Source organism: Hydra vulgaris, chromosome 02 (assembly GCF_038396675.1).
Source record: "Hydra vulgaris chromosome 02, alternate assembly HydraT2T_AEP".
Lineage (NCBI taxonomy): Eukaryota > Metazoa > Cnidaria > Hydrozoa > Anthoathecata > Hydridae > Hydra > Hydra vulgaris.
Window position 1 is genome coordinate 64,884,904 of NC_088921.1, and position 22,921 is coordinate 64,907,824.

The window sequence follows — 22,921 nt, forward strand, 5'->3', positions numbered from 1 at the left end:
AAAAATACATAGTTTTATACTCATTTTCTAAAATACATTTAAAATTATTCACATATAATTATCAAGCCTTCTCAGGAGATGCGTGTGACCACATGCCTAATATGACCATGCATACAATTTTTTTTTACAACTTGACCACGCTTTTAGCATGTTTTGATTATTTGCACATTTCAAAAAGGTGCTGAAAAAACTAAACTAATTTAAGTTAAAAATAAAATAAATAATTGATAAACCAAAGAAAATAAACGTATAAAAATAATAATTTTTTTAATTCAGGAGAGTCTTAATTAATAGTTCCAACCAAACTAATTTTATTAAAAATTAATTTTATAAAGTTAATCATTTTCCCAACATCACTACGCTAGTGTAGCGCTAATGTACACTAACAAATTATTAATATCAATTAATCAACCTAAGTTGAATAATTGTTAAATTTATGAATCACTGTTACTTCAATGGTGGATAAAGTTTTAAATCCTATTGACAGATAATTATTCTTAGTAGACATTAAAGACTTTCCAATTAAGAAATTCCAAAGTTTCAATTTTTGAAATGATTAAGTTTCAAAGTAATTAAGCTTGGATTAAATAATTTTGAAACTTCGATCTTTTCTAAATTCTATGAAGTGAAACACTTTTAAGTTAAAATATATATTTTAACTTAAAAGTGTTTCACTTCATAGAATTTAGAAAATGGTGTATATTAATTTTATGCTTTTATTTTTTCTGGTTTATCTTTTATTTATTTTATCATTCATTAGGATTTTTTTTTTTATTTAGTTTTATTTTTTAGTTTTTATTTATATTTTCAGTTTATGCTTTGTTTATTTTTAATTTTAGTTTAGGTTTACATTAGTTTATTTACCGCTTTTTTTAAATGCTTAGGTTTTCAAAACTTGCAAAGAGTCATGGCTGAATTGTCAACATAAAAAACACACATATACTATTTACTTTAAATTAAAAAAAACAGTTTTTTCATTTGAGGTTTTTCTTTATTTAATTTTGTTTTATTTTAATATGGGGTAGTGGCATAGTAATAGAGCACTTGCTTAGTTAGAGAGAAGTTCCAAGTTCCTTCTCCACCACTTTTCTGGTAGTATTACATTTAAGCTGTTTTTTAGCAAAGCAACTTTTTCGTCAAGAAAAATTTTGTCATATTTTGAGTTAAAAGGTTAAAAAAGGGTTGTAGCCATAAAAAAAAGAGTTGCTACTTCTTCACTGCAATGTCCTTCTTGATCTTGGGAGGTGAATACAGTAAAAAAAGTATATAATAGTTTAGATTTCCCTTCAATTAGTTTTGTTTAACATTTAAAAAGAATTTTTGAAACTTTTATAATTTTACACAACAGTAGGCATTTTAAGTAAATTTGCTTAAAGATCAATACAGGCGTCTTCTTTTTTTTTTTTTTTCAACCCTGTTTTGCCATTTTTTAAATAGTCATGAGCAGACTTAATTATACTCCAAATATTTGTTTTAAAAAAAGAAGTCTTAAATGTCATTCAAATAAATTGTAATTGATCATTTAAGTAATAAATCAGAAAATTTTTTCAAAATTCATCAAATTTAAATTGATATGACTTTATTTAAAAAAATGATATAATATTGTTTTAAAATATAATAAAATATTTTAGGACTTGCTTTGGGCAAAGTTGGAACAGGTTTAAAGAAAATTGGTAATGCTGAAAAAGATTTCATGCAGAAGACTGTTGCTCATTATCTTCACCCACTAAAAAATTTCTTGGATATTGAAATGAAAACAATATCTGTAATATTTTATTTTCTAAAGTTTTTTTTTAACTTTATTATTGTTTTGTTTTTAAATTTGTTTAACTAGTCAGCATTTTTTTGTAAACTTCTGTACCTTCTGTGTGTATATATATATATATATATATATATATATATATATATATATATATACTGTATATATGTATACTGTGTATAAATATACTGTATATATATATATATATATATATATATATATATATATATATTATATATATATATATATATATATATATAATATATAATACCCGCAGTACCAGGAATTAGCTAAATGCTAATGTTTATGATATAATTTAATATTGCAACTCTGAGTTTCATGTGTTATCACAATCATCAGGCAAGTAGTAAAAGTTTAATTTTGCTATTAAACTTTTACTACTTGCCTGATGATTGTGATAACACATGAAACTCAGAGTTGCAATGTTAAATTATATTATAAACATTAGCATTTAGCTAATTCCTGGTACTGTGGGTAACAGTAGCATATATATTATATAGCTCTAGTTTATCTATTGAGCACTCTTTCAAGTATACAATATTATACATGATAATATAAAGATATTTTCTTTAATCATATATATATACACTTACGTATATATATATATATATATATATATATATATATATATATATATATATATATATATATATATATATATATATTTATATATATATACTGTATATATATATACTGTATATATATATATACTGTATATATATATATACTGTATACATATATATATATATATATATATATATATATATATATATATATATATATATATATATAATATATATTTAAACAACTTTAAAAAGTATTCTACACAATAGAGTGCTCAATGTTCTTAAAAGAACAGAGCAATTATATATTAGTAAAAAATCACTTAACAAAAATTTTTTCCATTTCACACTGTGTTTCATCAATAAAGATTCATCTACTTCAACTACAGCTACTTCAAAGTATACCCAAAGAAGAGTATAAAAAAACGTTTGACAAATGGCTTGAAAGGATGCAACTTTGTATAGATAAGGATGGACATTATTTTGAACATTTGATAAAATAAAATTTAAAAAAACTCTTCGTTTTTTTTTTATAGGGGAGTTCTACGAACTTTCCTAACGACCTAAGTAAATGATGGAAAGACAACCTACAAAGAACATCACTTCTTGAAGGAGGTCTGGCCATTAACAGAGTTTGCGTAGGTTTAAATGTAAGCCACACCTCAGCAGAAGATTTAGTGGTTACCATATTATTTTCAAATTGAACAGAAAGCAAAATGTTAACAAGAAAATGTTATACAATACAGATAGAGGGTTAAATTGTATTAGGCAAGTTAGCTGGTTTAGTAAAAAATATGTATAACTGTATATAACATGTATTTACATATAATAGTAATATAATATTTAACTTATTAAACATGGCAACCCCTAAAATTGCTTCAATTAATCTATATTTTGGTACATATGGTGTTAAAGGAACAATGACAGAGAATGCTTTTTGTGACCTTTATTTACTTCTATTAATATGCAAATCAAGCCATTCTTTCACCTTTTTATAAGGTATAATTTATTTTTCTCACCTTTTTATAAATCTAATAATATAACAATGATTCGGCAGGATGGTATATTTAATTTACTGAAAACCATCCCATCACATTTTTTTTCTCTCCACTTTGACTACTGTATATATATGTATGTATATATATATATATATATATATATATATATATATATATATATATATATATATATATATATATATATATATATATATATATATATATATATTAGTAGAAAATCACTTAGCAAAATCTTTTCCATTTAACTCTGTGTCATCAACAAAGATTCAACAGAAATGAATGATCAAATTAATAAAACTTCAATTTATACCAAAAATTAAATTACAGGAAGTTGCAAATGTCTTAACTACTGTAAATTTTCACACATTTGTGGAACTTGCTGACACTATTATAAAAAGAATTCTTAAGAAATGATTACCTATGCTATTTTTTAAAATGTTTTTTTAAAAAGGGTAGGTAATGTAAATATTATTTGAACTCATTTATTTTTATAGTTTTTAAGGAGAAACTTATTTTCGTGCCTACATTTAGAAATTATTTCCGATCTTTTGTTTAATAAGCATTCTTGATTTGCATGTGTAATTATTTTAAATTTTTCTTGTAGGCATAGTATGCATTTTTTGGAAATATTGTTATATGCAGGCACTGTTTTAAGGATAGACCAATTCAGTATAAAATCATCAAAATTTTTTTCTTTTAATTCCCATATATATATTTTGACAGCATGGTGTCTTTTGAATACTTTTTATTCTTGAAAGATTGCTTATGATTGGCAAAACGTTTTTTCCATTCACCCTCTGTTATGCCAATATATTGTTTATCAGGTACATTCTTAGAGGAAACAACACATTTATATACCACATTTTTTGATAAACAACTTCCACTCATTGGACAATTGATTTTTTGTTTACAATTACAATTTTCTGTAGTTTTTTCATTTAGGATTTCTTTTTTGTTTAACAAAGCCTTATTGTGACCTTTTATAATTCTTTCCATATTTTTTGTGCAACTGTAGCTAACTTTAATTGTATTTCGATTAAAAATTTTATGTAATTTATTAGATCGCGGGAAATGCTTATTGACCAATTTTAAAAACACTTTTCCTATGTTAGTAGAAACATTTTTGCTATATGGGGGGTTGAACCAAATTACATTTCTAGTTCTATTTCGTTTTTTTTGTATTCTTTTTTTCAGGGTCAAATTTTAGTTCAAAATTTTCAAAACCACTTTTTTTTAGGGCATCTTCAAATATTCGTTTAGAGGAATTGAATACATTTTCATTTGAGGAGTTTTGATTTAGTCTGTTATTAATTGAAATTGGGATTTGTTTTAGAACTTGGGGTGGATGGTTAGAGTTAATGTTAATATATAATAGTTCATCGTTTGGTTTTTTGAAAGGCTTATATGAATTTTCAGAGAGGTTAAATGTGACATCAAGAAAATTCACAATTTTTAAATTTATGTTTATTTCGATTTGAAAGCCAATATTTTTTAAAATTTTTATAATATCTTTTCTAATTTTGTCGAGCTGTGGACCAAATTTTCTACGCATTACTATTAAACCATCGTCGCGATAAAGGCCTAAATCTTTTATATTGATTATTTTACTTAACAAATCTAAAATATATAGTCCAACAAATTCACAAATTTCTGCTCCGTCATAACTGCCCATTGTTACATCAAAGCAGTCATGTATGTTTTTCTTTTTCCAAGTTTCCTTATTAAAATAAAGTAAGGTTTTTCTACAATGTTTTATTTGTGTCATCAGGAATAACTGTGTGGCTTTTTGCAAATTCAATAGTCTTATCTAAAATATCGGCGGTTATTGAGGGGTAAAAATCACCAACTCACAACAGAATTTACCGACTCACAACAGAAAACTATGAAAAAATTTTACGCGACAATATTACTAGTTCTTATGAAAAAGCCCCTAAAAATTTGGAAAAGGCAATTAATTTAGAAGCGCAAAGTATTGCTAAAAAAATAAACCTTGATAATAGAATCGAATCAACTGCCCCTGCCCAAGCTTTCGTAACACTAAAAGACCATAAACCAAATTTTCAAAACAAACTTCCTTGTAGGTTATTGGTTACCTCAAAAAGGTAGATTGGACATGTAAGCAAAATAAAATTGGACAAAATTAATAATATTCTTAGAAATAAATTAAATTTGCAACAGTGGAAAAATACCACTGATGTTATAAATTGGTTCTCCATAATTGAAAATAAAAATGACTGTACATTTATTCAATTTGACATTAATGATTTTTACCCTTCAATATCCACAGATATTTTAGATAAGACTATTGAATTTGCAAAAAGCCACACAGTTATTCCTGATGACACAAATAAAACATTGTAGAAAAACCTTACTTTATTTTAATAAGGAAACTTGGAAAAAGAAAAACATACATGACTGCTTTGATGTAACAATGGGCAGTTATGACGGAGCAGAAATTTGTGAATTTGTTGGACTATATATTTTAGATTTGTTAAGTAAAATAATCAATATAAAAGATTTAGGCCTTTATCTCGACGATGGTTTAATAGTAATGCGTAGAAAATTTGGTCCACAGCTCGACAAAATTAGAAAAGATATTATAAAAATTTTAAAAAATATTGGCTTTCAAATCGAAATAAACATAAATTTAAAAATTGTGAATTTTCTTGATGTCACATTTAACCTCTCTGAAAATTCATATAAGCCTTTCAAAAAACCAAACGATGAACTATTATATATTAACATTAACTCTAACCATCCACCCCAAGTTCTAAAACAAATCCCAATTTCAATTAATAACAGGCTAAATCAAAACTCCTCAAATGAAAATGTATTCAATTCCTCTAAACGAATATTTGAAGATGCCCTAAAAAAAAGTGGTTTTGAAAATTTTGAACTAAAATTTGACCCTGAAAAAAAGAATACAAAAAAACGAAATAGAACTAGAAATGTAATTTGGTTCAACCCCCCATATAGCAAAAATGTTTCTACTAACATAGGAAAAGTGTTTTTAAAATTGGTCAATAAGCATTTCCCGCGATCTAATAAATTACATAAAATTTTTAATCGAAATACAATTAAAGTTAGCTACAGTTGCACAAAAAATATGGAAAGAATTATAAAAGGTCACAATAAGGCTTTGTTAAACAAAAAAGAAATCCTAAATGAAAAAACTACAGAAAATTGTAATTGTAAACAAAAAATCAATTGTCCAATGAGTGGAAGTTGTTTATCAAAAAATGTGGTATATAAATGTGTTGTTTCCTCTAAGAATGTACCTGATAAACAATATATTGGCATAACAGAGGGTGAATGGAAAAAACGTTTTGCCAATCATAAGCAATCTTTCAAGAATAAAAAGTATTCAAAAGACACCATGCTGTCAAAATATATATATGGGAATTAAAAGAAAAAAATTTTGATGATTTTATACTGAATTGGTCTATCCTTAAAACAGTGCCTGCATATAACAATATTTCCAAAAAATGCATACTATGCCTACAAGAAAAATTTAAAATAATTACACATGCAAATCAAGAATGCTTATTAAACAAAAGATCGGAAATAATTTCTAAATGTAGGCACGAAAATAAGTTTCTCCTTAAAAACTATAAAAATAAATGAGTTCAAATAATATTTACATTACCTACCCTTTTTAAAAAAACATTTTAAAAAATAGCATAGGTAATCATTTCTTAAGAATTCTTTTTATAATAGTGTCAGCAAGTTCCACAAATGTGTGAAAATTTACAGTAGTTAAGACATTTGCAACTTCCTGTAATTTAATATTTTTGGTATAAATTGAAGTTTTATTAATTTGATCATTCATTTCTGTTGAATCTTTGTTGATGACACAGTGTTAAATGGAAAAGATTTTGCTAAGTGATTTTCTACTAATATATATATATATATATATATATATATATATATATATATATATATATATATATATATATATATATATATATATATATATATATATATATATATATATATATATATATACACATACATATATATACAGTAGTCAAAGTGGAGAGAAAAAAAATGTGATGGGATGGTTTTCAGTAAATTAAATATACCATCCTGCCGAATCATTGTTATATTATTAGATTTATAAAAAGGTGAGAAAAATAAATTATACCTTATAAAAAGGTGAAAGAATGGCTTGATTTGCATATTAATAGAAGTAAATAAAGGTCACAAAAAGCATTCTCTGTCATTGTTCCTTTAACACCATATGTACCAAAATATAGATTAATTGAAGCAATTTTAGGGGTTGCCATGTTTAATAAGTTAAATATTATATTACTATTATATGTAAATACATGTTATATACAGTTATACATATTTTTTACTAAACCAGCTAACTTGCCTAATACAATTTAACCCTCTATCTGTATTGTATAACATTTTCTTGTTAACATTTTGCTTTCTGTTCAATTTGAAAATAATATGGTAACCACTAAATCTTCTGCTGAGGTGTGGCTTACATTTAAACCTACGCAAACTCTGTTAATGGCCAGACCTCCTTCAAGAAGTGATGTTCTTTGTAGGTTGTCTTTCCATCATTTACTTAGGTCGTTAGGAAAGTTCGTAGAACTCCCCTATAAAAAAAAAACGAAGAGTTTTTTTAAATTTTATTTTATCAAATGTTCAAAATAATGTCCATCATTATCTATACAAAGTTGCATCCTTTCAAGCCATTTGTCAAACGTTTTTTTATACTCTTCTTTGGGTATACTTTGAAGTAGCTTTGTTATGCGAGTTTTTTGACTTTGGACGTCAGTATTGTCATCAAGATTTTTTTTTATCAAGTCGAATAGCCAATAATTGGATGGAGCTAAGTATGGTGGGTGGCAAATTATTGTAATTCCAGCTTGGTTTAGACAATTTGTGACAGTTTCAATCAAATGGGGTTGAGCGTTATCATGGAGAAATTTGAAATTTTGAGTGCCTGTTTTAGGTCTTTGCTTATTTATTTCTCATAAAAGAGGTTTCAAACAATTTTTTATATTTTATTCACTAGTAATGGTGTCTCCCTTTTCAACATAACCCAAATGAACAACACCTGTTGGTTTGAAGAAGATGTAAAGCATGTTTTTTGGCTGAAACCTGTTGCATCTTACTATAGTTCTTGGACTTTCACCTTCATCGACCCAACTAGCATTAGTGGACTTGTGTCCAACTTGTCTCAAATAAAACCACGACTCATCCCCTGTAATAATATCACATAGTCTCCATGGGCTGTTTCTGAAAAGGACTAAATTTTCCTTTCATGCCTCAACTCTATTCTTGCGATTTTGATCGGTTAACTCGTGGGGTATCCAGCGTGATGTTAGTTTTCTTTTTTTAAGTGCGTTGTGAATGATTTTGTTGATTGTAAAAGGATTAATCGATGTCAGGGCTTTAATTTCTTCAATAATGGCTCGCACACGTTCAATATTCTCAGTTGTATATGTGATTCGAGGGTGCCCTGAGCGAGGATCATCTTCGAGACTCTCTCTACCATCTTTAAATAAAGTAGCCCACTTAGCAACTGTACTATAATTTTGGAGCTTGGTTACCATGAACTAAAACCGACTCATCGGATATGGCTTGTGCTGAAACTCCAAGTAGAGCACAGGTTTTAATATATGCTCGATATTCAAATTTTTCCATTTTAAAATTATTTTTTTTAACGTATATAATAAAATTTAAATAACTTTTTTAATAAACATTCAAAATATTTCAACAAGTACTTAAAATGTTCATAATTAAAAGTTTATGGGCTACAACTGAAGCAGTTCTTGTTATTTGGGAGAGAGGAACAAAGCCAACACAAAGGATTGAAAATGGGGAAGGAAAGTTAAAAAAACTGTTTATCAATTATCTAAAACTGAAAAAACACAGAGGATCAAAATTGGACAGCTGTCAAATAAAAAAAGGAATTTTCTAGGTTGACCTTCAAGAACTTTTTTATATAGAAACCAAAATGCATCAGTAAAAAATTTATTGTTGTACAGCACAATTCACAAAACAATTCATGGAGTGAACTGTTCTTTGAATTGTGCTGTTCATCAGGTGATGGTTCATCAGGCACAATTCTATCAGTACGTGAGGTGATGATTACAGCTGACAAGGTTAAATTCTTTCCTGGTGATCCACTTCTTCTGCATTGGAATGGAAAGCTCTTAACTGATATCGCTGGTGCTCAATAAAAAGAAGATTGAATTGTCATACTTGTCACTTGTGGTGGGATAAAAGAATTGATGGGCTGGAACAAGCACCATTTAATGATGAATTCAATGAAGTTTCTTCAAAAGATTCAAGAATATCTTTTTTTATTTATTCATTTACTTTTTTAACATTCTTACTTCCAACAAGGCTGCAAGCAACCACTATTAGAATTGGAAGTTACTGGAAGAGAAAGATGAAGATTGTAGAGCAAGATAAACATTGACAGACGACTAAAAGATTGCAAATTATATGAATCATGAAAGCAAGATGAAGGAAGCAAATTCCAAAGAACTGATGTTTGAGGAAAAAAACTAGATCAATAAGAGTTTTTAGAGCACTTAAGAACAGTCACAGAATTAAGACAAGATTTAATTGAATGCGAGTAACACATATTTATAGAAAAGAAAAAGAGAAGTAACATTACAACAATGAAATAATGCTTGGAGATTGGCTGCAAGAGCAGGTCTAGCTATGTTTATAATGCGTTTTTGCACCTTGTCTAAAAGAGAAAGAGCATCATTAGGAGATCCGCCCTGGATATGGCAACAGTATTCCATACAAGACAGAATTTGAGATTTATAGAGATAGAGAATAGAATCCGGAGTAAAAAAGTGTCAAGCTTGATAAAGAGATGCAACCTTAGCAGATGCTAATTTTGCAATAGATTTGATATATGGTTTCCAAGAAAGATCAGAAGTAAGAGTTAATCCTAGAAGATGAAGAGTAGATGACTCATCGAGTTCATTACCGTTCATAAATATAGGAAGATCTAAATTATTGCGATAACGATTACCTGAAAAAAGTTGAGTTTTATCTGAATTAAAGTTCACCAGCCACAGTGAGCCCCATGCTGTAGCAGAAGTGAGATCCTTTTCAAGCTCAAATGCCGCCTCCAAGCAATCAGTGAGTGTTGGCTTATTATCATGACAAGAATAAATGATAGTATCATCAGCAAACAATGCCTACCTTAGATGTGAGTATATCTGGAAGATCAATAATGTAAATTAAAAAGAGTATAGGACCAAAGATTAAACCTTGAAGAACCCCTGAAATTATAAGATATGAAGAAGAGTGCTGTCCGTCAAGTACAACTTTTATAATACGATTGGAAAGAGTTCAAGGATTGGAAGGATTAAATAATTTTAAAGATGTTACCAGATACACCATAAGAAGGAAGCTTATGGAGAAGACCAGCATACCAAACTTTATCAAAAGCTTTTGAAATGTCAAGAGCGATGGCCTTAACTAATGGACCTTTATCTAATGCACGATAAAACCTATCGGTTATTACTGTTAGCAAATCAGCTGTAGAATGAGAAGATCGAAATATTGATAATCAGAAAGTAAGTTATTTGATTCAAGATAAGAGATTAAGTGTTTGTTAATTAAAGGTTCAAAAACCTTGCTTATGATAGGAAGAAGACTAATGGGACAGTAGTTAGACGAATCAGATTGCTCTCCAGAATGTTTGAAAATTGGGATAACAGATGCCATTTTCCAGCAAGCTGGAATACAAGACTCTGATAAGCACTCGTTAAATAGTTTTGAAAGTATAGATGACAGCTCCGGAGAACATTTCTGCAAGACTATAACAGGTATGTTGTCCAGGACCACAAGCTGTAGAAGAGTCTAAGCAGGAAATCACTTTAGATACAGAAGCTGAAGTGATACAATGTCAAGCAATAGATCAACCTGTTTGACTGTTATATTAGGTAGAACGCAACTAGTGGAATCAAGAGATGATATTGATAAAAAGTTTTTAGCAAACAATTTAGCTTTGTCTTTAGGTGAGGTGACAAAGTCTGAACCAATACAAGAGAGGTGGAATAAGAGATTTGTCCTTATTATTGATACTATTAAAGATTCTCCAGAAGTCACAAGAGCCTAACTTTTGGGATGAAATATGAGATTTTATGACCTGATAATAGCAGGCTTTGGCGTTAGACAAAACCTTTTTACAATGGTTTTTAGCATTAATAAACAGGTGTCTGTTTTCTGGAGAATTGTTTTGCTGATAGATATGGAAGTAATGGTTTGGATTGGAATTTGCATTGTCACAATGTGAGGAAAACCATGGAGAAGAGTGAGGCTTGACCTGGAATCCATATACAACAAAATGAAAGGCAATAGTGAAGTGGTGCTAAATGAAAGCACATGAAAGAATAGTCTGGATTCAAACCTAGTTTCCTGACAAATGGGTGAATTTTTACAAATGTAAACGCTTAGGCCAAGAATGTGACTATTGGAGTCTTTACGAATTAAAGGAATATAACCATCAACGCTTAGATCACAAGATGAGACATCTGAACTCAAATTAGTCTCACAAAGAGCAAGTAGGTCTGGTGAACTTTGCAAGAGATAAGACTCAACAGAAGAAAAGTTACTTTGAAGACCACAAATGTTAGTGACTGATAGGTTTGGAGAACTTGGTGATGATGATGGTTTTTTGTGTTTTATAGTTTTTGGTACTTTATTCATTTTTAAATTTGTTGAATAACTTGACTGAAAGCATAGATAGTACTCAGAACACTGTTTAATTGCCCAAACAATTGCCACATTACTATTAATAAACCCTAAGCCATAATAAAGGGCTCCTAATGTGGCCTTGACAATACACACCAAAAGTACAAACAGGGACACCATCCATGCACAACATGGCACTGTTAATAATTTAATATTTTTCAGCTGTTGATTGAATCAGCCTCTCTGAGAGCTACCACAGAGTTTGAGAAACCTGCCTACCAGCCGGCCTCATAACCATAAAACTGAGTTTTAGAGCTGTGCCCTCATTAGGAGATAATAGAATGAGTTGTCTAGTCATAAAAACAGAGACACAAGCAAAACCTATGTATTGAGTCAAGAAGATCTAGCATTCGACATCCTAACCTGGAAACAATGTATTAAAAATACATATGCGCCAGCCTAATAGATGACCCTGATTTGTTTTTAGTCTTTTATTTTGTGTTTTGAGTATTTTAAGCCAAAAAAACGTTTTTTTCGCCAAAAAATGGACTCAAGATAGTTTTGTTTTGTAGTGATGATGTCTCTTAATTTTCTTTTTTAAGGACATAAGATATTGGAATTTTACTCATAATTTCAAAAGTTGAATAAATTTTGGTTCCATACTTTGTGAGATGACTTTTATGCTCCTAAAGAGTAAAAAATGAACCTAAAATAGTTTTGCTTTGCAGTGACGTTATATATATATATATATATATATATATATATATATATATATATATATATATATATATATATATATATATATATATATATATATAGTTCTATAGATTGTTGCATTTGGGAAGTACAGATGGAAAAAAATGATTCTTACGCCAACACTTACATCACTTTTAATTACTTTTGACTTTCGTCCAACATTGTGTTGTCAGAAAGTTAAAACCATTAATTTAATTACAAATTAATCGTTTTTTAAAAAAACTGCAAAAACGCAAATTTAATTGAGAATGTTTTTAAAAACATTCCGAATGTTTTTAACAATATAAACAATGTTTTTATTTTTATTTTTTTTAATAAAATGTTTTTATTTTTATTTTTTTTACTGTAAATCATGCGCGGAATGTTGCTACATCGACTATCTTATAGCCTGACTCGCAACAAAGTGCTACTACATCGACTGACAAATAGCCTGACTCGCAACAGAGTGCTGCTACATTTACTATCTTTTAGCCTGACTCGCAAGGGAGTGCTGTTACATCGACTGAGTGTTTGGTTGGGGCAGGCAGTCTATCAATTATTAAAAAAAAAATTCCGGTCTTGCATTTTAGTTTTTACTTTTTGTCAACAAAATACGGAAAAAACTTTCTGACAACATATAAGAGTTCTATATATATATATGTATGTATGTATGTATATATATATATATATATATATATATATATATATATATATATATATATATATATATATATATATATATATATATATATATATATATACTCTTGCATGGTTGTCTTTAATTTTATACCATAAAATGTCAGTTTTAGGTTTTTTCTATTTTTAAAGACCAGAAAAACTTTTTTTTTTTAATAATTTGATAGATTGCCTGGCCCAACCAAACCCTCAGTCAATGTCGCAGCTCTCCGTTGCGAGTCAGGCTATTGGTCAGTCGATGTAGCAGCAGTCTGTTGCAAGTCAGGCTATTTGTCAGTCGATGTGGCAGCACTCCTTTGCGAATCAGGCTATTTGTCAGTCGATTCAGCAGCACACCATTGCGAGTCAGGCTATAAGATAGTCAATGTAGCAACACTCTGCGCATGTTTTGCAGTAAAAAAAATAATTACAGTAAATAAAAATTAAAACATTCAGAGTGTTTTTATTTTTAAAAAATAAAATAAAAACATTCAGAATGTTTTTAAAAAAATTCAGAATGTTTTTAAAAAAATTCAGAATGTTTTTAAAAAAATTCAGAATGTTTTTAAAAAAATTCAGAATGTTTTTAAAAAAATTCAGAATGTTTTTAAAAAAATTCGGAATGTTTTTTAAAAAATTCAGAATGTTTTTAAAAAAATTCAGAATGTTTTTAAAAAAATTCAGATTGTTTTTAAAAAATTTCAGAATGTTTTTAAAAACATTCTAGTCTTTTAATTTGTGTTTTTGTGGTTTAGTTACTTTCAGCAATTAAATTAATGCATTTTGACATTATCTAACCTTATTTTTGTCGGCTTTAATACCACAAACAAGCGATGAGCCATTTTTTTACCTCAAACACATTTTCTTAGCCGTAAACTATAGGAAAATTTATATATATATATAGTTTGTTGCGTTTGGGAAGCACGGAAGGAAAAAAGTAATTCTTACACCAACACATACGTCACTTTTAATTACTTTTGACTTTCGTCCAACATTTGCGTGTTGGACAAAAGTCAAAACCATTAATTTAATTACAAATTAATCGTTTTTTTAAAAAAACCACAAAAACGCAAATTTAATTGACCAGAATATTTTTAAAAACATTCTGAATGTTTTTAAAAATATAAATAATGTTTTTATTTTTATTTTTTTTAATAAAATGTTTTTATTTTTAATTTTTTTAATAAAGTTTTTATTTTTTTTACTGTAAATCATGCGCGAAGTGTTGCTACATCGACTATCTTATAGCCTGACTCGCAAGGGAGTGCTGCTACATCGACTGACAAATAGCCTGACTATATATATATATATATATATATATATATATATATATATATATATATATATATATATATATATATATATATCAGGCCTTGTTACGAGATTTCGCTGCGTAGCGAAAACGCGTAGCGCATTTTTAAGCAACTCAGCAAATATATTTTGCATTGTTAGAAGTTATATTGCGTCACTAGCTTCTTTTCAAGTACGCATTGTAATTAAAGTTATTTTATTAACGCGTTAAAAATCATACAAACAGTTTGTTTTTTTCTCACTAAAACAAAAGTTACAAATAAAATCTAAGTTCTTATTTAAAAAATCATTTTTATTATTTTTTTCAAATATGAACTAAATTTTATTTTCAAAAAAATATTTTTTTCTTAAAACGTAAAATAATGTTTGTTTATTTTCTTATGATTTTACAGTTGGTTTTTGGTTATTTTATTAAATGTTAATAAATTTTTTCTTATTTAATTTGTGAACTCTTTTTAATAACGTTTAAAACGATAAAGGGTTGTTTTTTTTTTATTTATCAGTTGCCGATAACATAATTTATCATCACGATCATAATTTATTTTTATAAATTAAACGAACGTCATTAAAACTTTACGTTATTGAATTTACAATAAACAAAATACCTTATTAATAAAATGTTTACATCAAAATAAATCGTGCATTTTTTAAACTATTATGACTAAAAATAATTTTATATTTAAAAGGAATTTATATATTTAATTCCTTAAGATAAAACTTAAAAAGCTTTACTTTTTTTAACTAATTTTCAACAACAACAAAAAAAATTATGAAACAAACTGTTTCTTTAACAAAAAATCTATTAGTTTACAATTGCGGTTAAATTGCGGTTAAAAACTTACGACTTTATTTCTTCTGAATAAACGTCACGTCAAAAGATAATTTAAATATTCTAAAAGATATTAGTTTTTGCGTAGCGCAAATCTGCTGAACGCGTAGGCAAATTGCCTTTTCGCAGGCAAAATTCGAGCTGCGTAACGCTTCTTAACAAGGCCTGATATATATATATATATATATATATATATATATATATATATATATATATATATATATATATATATATATATATATATATATATATGTGTGTGTGTATTATTTATATATACATATATTTTTTTAATTATTCACCTCCCCAAGGCCGAGAGGGACACTACAGTCAAGGAGGCTACTTTTTGTGGTTACAACCCTCTCTCAACTCTATAACCACGAAACACGAACTTCTACAAACAAGGTCACTGTGCGGAGAAACAAGTTGAGCGCAGTACTATCAGGGACATAGTGGGGATCAAACTTGGAACTTCTCGCTTTTTGTTTTATTTTTCATGGTTTTTCAAAGTTTTTGTTTCGGATTTAGAAAGAAAAAAGAGCATTAGACATAAAAAGATTAGATTTGGATGCATGCAAAAATAAAGTAAGGAAAGCAGTTACAGATGAAAAAAGGCAGGAGGTATTTATGTATATGTTTTCATTTTAATTTTTTATCAATATTTTAAAAATACTTTACATACAGTGTTGCTTGAATTAAATATTAAAATATCAAATTACCAAAATATTTTTTTCACTAGCATGTTTAACTTATTTAAAAACAATATTTTATAACTTTTGTTTAATAGGCAGAAAATGAACTTCGAGTTGTCCAAGGAGAATTTGACAGGCAGCAAGAACTCACAAAGTTACTTCTAGATAGCATCACTACAGTGCATGTAAGTACTAAAAAAATGTTTTATTCATGCAAATAATTTGAATGCACACATATCTGCGGATTTAAGTTAAAACTGTCATAATATATTTTGCACACTTTTTTTTTCACTAAGTGATAATGTGATAAAGTGATACTAAAAATTGAACTTCATTTTTTTTTCTTTTATGAATGTCCTTTATTCATAAATATTGCCTGGCCAAACTAGAACCTTCAGTTAACTGAAAACCAATGATGATGATTCATGTTTGCTTAATTTAGCAATACAAAATGTTGTCATTATCTATTTTATTAAATATCGGTTTGTATTTTATCATATCTAAATTGGCTAAACAGATATTTGACTTATTGACCGCATAAATGCAATATTAGCATAACTCTCTTCACAAATGGCTTAGATAAATATTCAAAGTATATTATCAAATGTGCAAAGATTTGTTTTTATATCTATTTGAAATCCTATATCCTTAAACTTTTGGATTATGTTTTTTCGATTCACTCCATTTCTTGGCCATTAGAATTATCAACATATTATCAACAAACCATCATCACGGTAAAGCCTTATGTTGGTTTTTATAATTATATTGGATAGTTCATTGAGCATGTAGTCCCCTATGAGGTCACAAATTTCAGCGCTATCATAGCTGCCCGTTTTTACATCAAAACTTTTGCGATTTATTTTTTTATCCACATGTTGTTGTTGTAGAAGAGGAGGGATTTTCAGCTGTGTTTTATAATTCTAAGTTGGTTGCCTATTATTGTGGTGTGTTTTGTTGCAAAAGAAGCAAAAGCTTTATTATGTGTTTATGTAGTTATAAATGGATAAAATTCATTTATGTCAAATTGGATGAAGAAACAACTAATATATATATATATATATATATATATATATATATATATATATATATATATATATATATATATATATATATATATATATATATATATATATATATATATATATATATATATATACAATATAAAAATATTTTATATATGTATATTATGAAGATACATACTATATATATATATATATATATATATATATATATATATATATATATATATATATATATATATATATATATATATATATATATATATATATATATATTTTAAAAAATTATTATATATAATTTTATATAATTTTATTAAAAATTATTATATATATTTTTAAAACCTCTTTATAGATATGATTTAAAAACTATTGTTTTACTAATGTTTAGTAGGTATCTACTTAGTAAGCGAAAAAAAATTCAGAATGGGAAAATCTGGCGGTCAGTTTAGCACATTGTGATAAATGCAAATATCTGGATTTATTAAGACAAAAAATTTTTTTTTTTTGTTTTCTTTTAAAAAAGAAAAGTCGTCCAAGTAGAAAAAATCTGTAATTAATATTCCTAGGTAGTCTTATAGATTTTTGGAAGAAATGTGTTAGATCATGAATCAAAGGAAAAGATGTATTTGGTAATACTGAGAGAATAATGAAAGTGTGTACATAAAAATAAAAGATAAGCTAAAAGATAAAAAAAAAGATAAAAGAAAAGCTATAAGTAGCATTAACTTATTATTTATACATAATTGTGTTAATTACCTTGTGAGTTTAGAGTGTCCCAAAAAAACAATATTTTTGTAAAGTATATGCTGCCTTAATGTATTCTATATGATAAAAAAACAATGGACTTGAAAAAGATCCCTAAAAAAGATTTTTATTAAAAATATTTTTAAATCCAGTGTTGTTATTTTTTTCATATAGAACACATTAAGAGGGTGGCAGCATATATTTTTCAAAAGTGTTTTTTGGGACACTCTTACATATATATACATATATAAATTATATATATATATATATATAACCACTGGTGACAAAAATTTGCCACAATCTTTGATAAGCTAAAACTTATTGAATTTTTAGTTATCCAGTCTTAATTTTTAGTTATTTTGTTTATAAAGTGTTACTTATCTTTTACTGAAAGTTTTGTTTACTTAGATTAATTAATAAAAAAGTTATCCAAAAATGAAGTCGACTACATTAATTGAACAAGTGTACAACTATTGTAATTTGCATCCTAACGCTAAAACGAAGAGCACCGTAGAGTATTTTGTTGCCTCTAATTACCCCAAAAGAACCATTAAACGTTATATGGCAAAGTGGAAGAACAATGAGCCAAAGTCTCGTAAGCCTGGATCAGGCAGAAAGCCATAAATTATGACTGCTGGGAACATCAATCGCCTGTAAGGTCTTTTGAACAACTGGTCTGGAACTTCAACAAGAAAAATTGCAAATAAATTCAAGTGTGATCATTCATACATTGTAAAAACAATAAAAAACAAAACAAACATTTGTTATTTTAAGAAAAAACAAATCCCTGATCGCACTGAGAAACAGTTAAAGCAGTTGCAACTGAAGTGTGGAAGAATTTGTTGCAAATTCAGAAACCGCGACTTTGTCATTGACGATGAGTCTTATTTTACAATTAAACATATAAATAAAAATTCGAATGTTGGATTTTACTCAGATGACGCAAAAAATTCACCAAAAAATGTAAAATATAAGCGCAAAAGCAAATTTGAAAAAAAAATTCTTGTGTGGATTACCATATCCCCTCGTGGAATCTTGAAACCATTTATTGTTCCTGCGAGACTGGCAATTAACCAAACAGTGTACAAAAATGATTGCATCATCAAGCGATTGATTCCTTTTATCAACAAACATCACAGTGATGGTAATTATGTATTCTGGCCTGACTTGGCCTCTTCACATTATGCTAGAAGTGTGACCAATTACCTTGATGAGAAAAATATCTGTTATGTAACAAAATTTGATAATCCAGCATGTGTCCCAAAATTACGACCAAATGAAGATTTCTGGTCAATCCTTAAAGGCTATGTGTATGAAAACAATTGGGAAGCTAAAAGTGAAGATCAGCTGCAAAAAAAATCCATTCTTGTTTAAAAAAATTGATAAAAATCTTGTACAAGGCATGTGTGAACATGTATACAAAAAAGTTGATGCCGTATGTCGTAATGGCGAGAAATCATTATTGCAGTCCCGAAAATAAAAAACTAATATATTGTTTAATATTCTGTACAATATTTTTTGATCATTAAACTTTTAGTTGTACTATTACTGTCTGTGTTTATTTTGTGCCAAATTTTTGTCACCAGGGGTTATATATGTATATATGTAGATATATACATATATACATACATACATACATACATACATACATACATACATACATACATACATACAGTATCGGACAAAACGAGTGCAACCAAATAATGCTAATTTAGTTTCTTTATATAAAAGTGCTGCATTTTTTCAATTTAGAGAAATAACTATGTAACTGTTTAGAGACAAAGTTCTTCAAGTTTTATTCATCACAAAGTTCATTATTTGTACACCAAAATTAATAAATTAATCAAAAGTATTAAAAAAAGTTGATTTCCTTCTGGATAAAACAAGTGCAACTCGACAAAATGTTGACCAAGCTGTATTTCGCTATCAATACTTCGTGGTGAATCCTTTGTTGCCAATCACAGCCTTGCATCTTCGAGGCATAGATTCGATCAGGTGATCAATGAAACTTTGTGGAATCGCTGCCCAGGCCTTTTGGATTTGTTCAAACAGTTGATTCTTATTACGAACCCCTTCACGATTAATTCTGCGGTTGACGATCTCCCACAGGTTCTCGATAGGGTTGAGATCCGGAGATTGAGGCGGCCTATCCATCACCAATAGGTGGTTGTCTTGAAACCACTGCTTGACTACTTTTGCAGTGTGTTTCGGATTGTTGTCTTGCTGAAAAACCCATTTTATTGGCATATTCCATTCAGCATGAGGTAACAACATCTTTCAGGATATTTTTATACATGAAACGGTCCATTATTCCATCGTTTCGATGTATTTGACCTAGACCGTTAGCAGAAAAACACCCCCAGACCATTACATTGCCTCCACCATGCTTCACGGTCTTATGGCAGTAACGTAAGTTGAGGCGTTTTCCGGCCGGTCGACGTACACGGCAAATGCCATCGCTCCCAATGATGTTGAACTTCGATTCATCACTGAACAGGACAGTTCGCCATTTTTGCACATTCCAGTCAATATGAGATGTAGCAAACAGGAGTCTTTTCTTCTGGTTTTTTAGTGAAATCAGCGGTTTCTTTGCAGGGCGTCGAGAAAACAATCTGGCATCAACAGCACGTCGTCTGATTATTCGGTCCGATACAGGCAGCTCTAATTGCTTTTGTATCTCGACTGATGATATCCAGGGATCCTTCTTGAGGGATCTGACGATCATAGAATTCTCTTTAGAAGTGGTGGAACGCGGTCTTCCATCTTTGTTATCTGCTGCCAACTTCCCCGTAGAATGATATTTGGAACATAGTCTTGATACGGTCCATTTTTTTACGCGATATTTATCACAAATACTTTTTTGTGACATTCCACTTACGTAATCGCCAATAATTTTCTTTCTTAGTTCCAATCCAAGACTGTCGGGAGCCATTTTTGCACTTGAAGTTATAAAAATAATAAAAATAATCACGCTTCTCAAGGCTTACCGTGTTACATTTACCTTGCGATGATACAATAATGCTCTGTGGAACACAACATAATACTGACTGATTGACTTCCATATACTGACTGAATTACATGTCGATTTACATGTCTCTTATATAGTAAAATGAACCTGTGTGAACCTGTTCTGGAAGATTCTAGATGCTTCTTTTCGATGCTTCTGGATGCGTCTGGATGCTTCTGAATGTTTATGGATACTTCTGGATGCTACTGGATGCTTCTTCTGGAAACTTCTGGAAGCTTCTGCATGCTTCTGGAAACTTCCTTTAATTATTAAAAAACTTCCGTGACGTTGACACGGACCAGACTTAAGAAAATGAAACAAACCAAAAAAGTTGCACTTGTTTTGTCCACTGCAAAATGGCACTTGTCAACGAAATTCTGCCTGTGTGCTGTCAACTGTCAGCTGATTGCTCATGTCATGGCATGCTATGACTCCAGACTCCTAAACTGTTTACTGTGGTAGTATAGTTCGTTTCGTTTTTAAGACATGTAAAATTAGGAACACTTTTTAGCATTGTTCGATGTTGGTTGCAAATGTTTTGTCCAATACTGTACATACATACATACATACATACATACATACATACATACATACATACATACATACATAGTTTATACATGTTATAATAAGTGAAGCTTGTTTTAATAGGCAAATCACTTAAGTTCTTTACACAGTTTTGTTGAAGCGATTGGTGCATACCACATTCAATGCCAGCAATATGTGTCGGAAATACAGAAAGAATTGCAGCTGTATGTATACCTAATTATTTATTATATATTCGACTTTTTTACTATTGATTTATTTTATTTTAGTTTTATGGTTGATGCTTGCATTTTTTAGCCCATTAGAACGGCCAACACGTCCTATTCTCCCATCTGACCCACCTCCTTACAATTCGGTTTTGCCTTCTAGTCGACCGTTAGTAACTCGCCGCGCTAAGGTTTTATACGATTATGACGCGTATGATACAACGGAACTATCATTACTTGCCGACGAGGTATTTTTCTAATGGGTTAAATGTAATCATTTTTTAATTATTTGTGTTTTAATAAAGTTTCTATTCTGGGTTACATTTAGATACAATAGTTCTTTTTTTATTTATTTAATGATTTAATTAGAAATCAGTTGTTTTTTAATTTAGATTGTAACCGTTTTTTTTTTAATTTAGATTGTAACCGTTTACAGTGTGGATGGACTTGCGAGTGATTGGATTATTGCTGAACGAGGTTCCCAATCAGGTAAAGTTCCAATTGCCTACCTGGAGCTAATGTAATGACAATGCACATAAAATATATTAAGCAATGCTAAATAAATTATTATTTTTATATAGAAAATTGACTCCATTAATAACATTTAATGTAACAATTTTTTAATGGATACCTTAAATTTCTTTAATTTTTTTCAAATAATAAATCTTTCAAAGTTTTCTAATTTATTGTGATTTAAATACTTACAGTCAAATTGTGTTAGATATTTCTGGGTTTTATTTTTTTAAATAAACTTCTGATAAATACTTTGTAAAAGATCGATTATTTAGTTGATATATTAATTTAATCAGAAAGTTGTTCGTTTTATTTTCGTTTCATAATCGATAAAGATATTACAAACGCACGCACACACATCAAAAAAAAAAAAACTCAGTTTTTGACTTCAGCAAACAACTGACGTGGTAACATTAATTTATAAAATATAATATTTATACACCAAGCACATTCACATATCCATTCACAGACACCAAGTCACATTCACAGAATTTCTTTAACGCACATTATACATGTTTACAATAATTATATTGTAAACATGTATAATCACAGAGTTTCTTTAACGCACATTATACATGTTTACAATAATTATATTGTAAACATGTA

The 22,921-nt window shown here is 28.5% G+C and overlaps 1 protein-coding gene across 4 annotated transcripts in view; it reads left to right on the forward strand.

Annotated features, from left to right (window-relative positions):
- Positions 1–22,614, forward strand: part of LOC100200409 (endophilin-B1) — a 47,013-nt gene extending 24,399 nt beyond the window's left edge. For 2 of the 4 annotated variants that reach the window (XM_065791699.1, XM_065791698.1), the window contains exons 4-8: positions 1,632–1,765; positions 16,120–16,212; positions 16,379–16,468; positions 21,702–21,802; positions 22,222–22,614. In XM_065791699.1, coding sequence (XP_065647771.1) covers positions 1,632–1,765; positions 16,120–16,212; positions 16,379–16,468; positions 21,702–21,802; positions 22,222–22,228 — 425 coding nt within the window. In that variant the 3' untranslated portion in view covers positions 22,229–22,614. Of the gene's footprint in view, positions 1–1,631; positions 1,766–16,119; positions 16,213–16,378; positions 16,469–21,701; positions 21,803–21,893; positions 22,051–22,221 lie in introns of all 4 variants that reach the window. The other 2 variants (XM_065791697.1, XM_065791696.1) reach the window with 2 other exon arrangements.
- Positions 22,615–22,921: the final 307 nt, after the last annotated feature.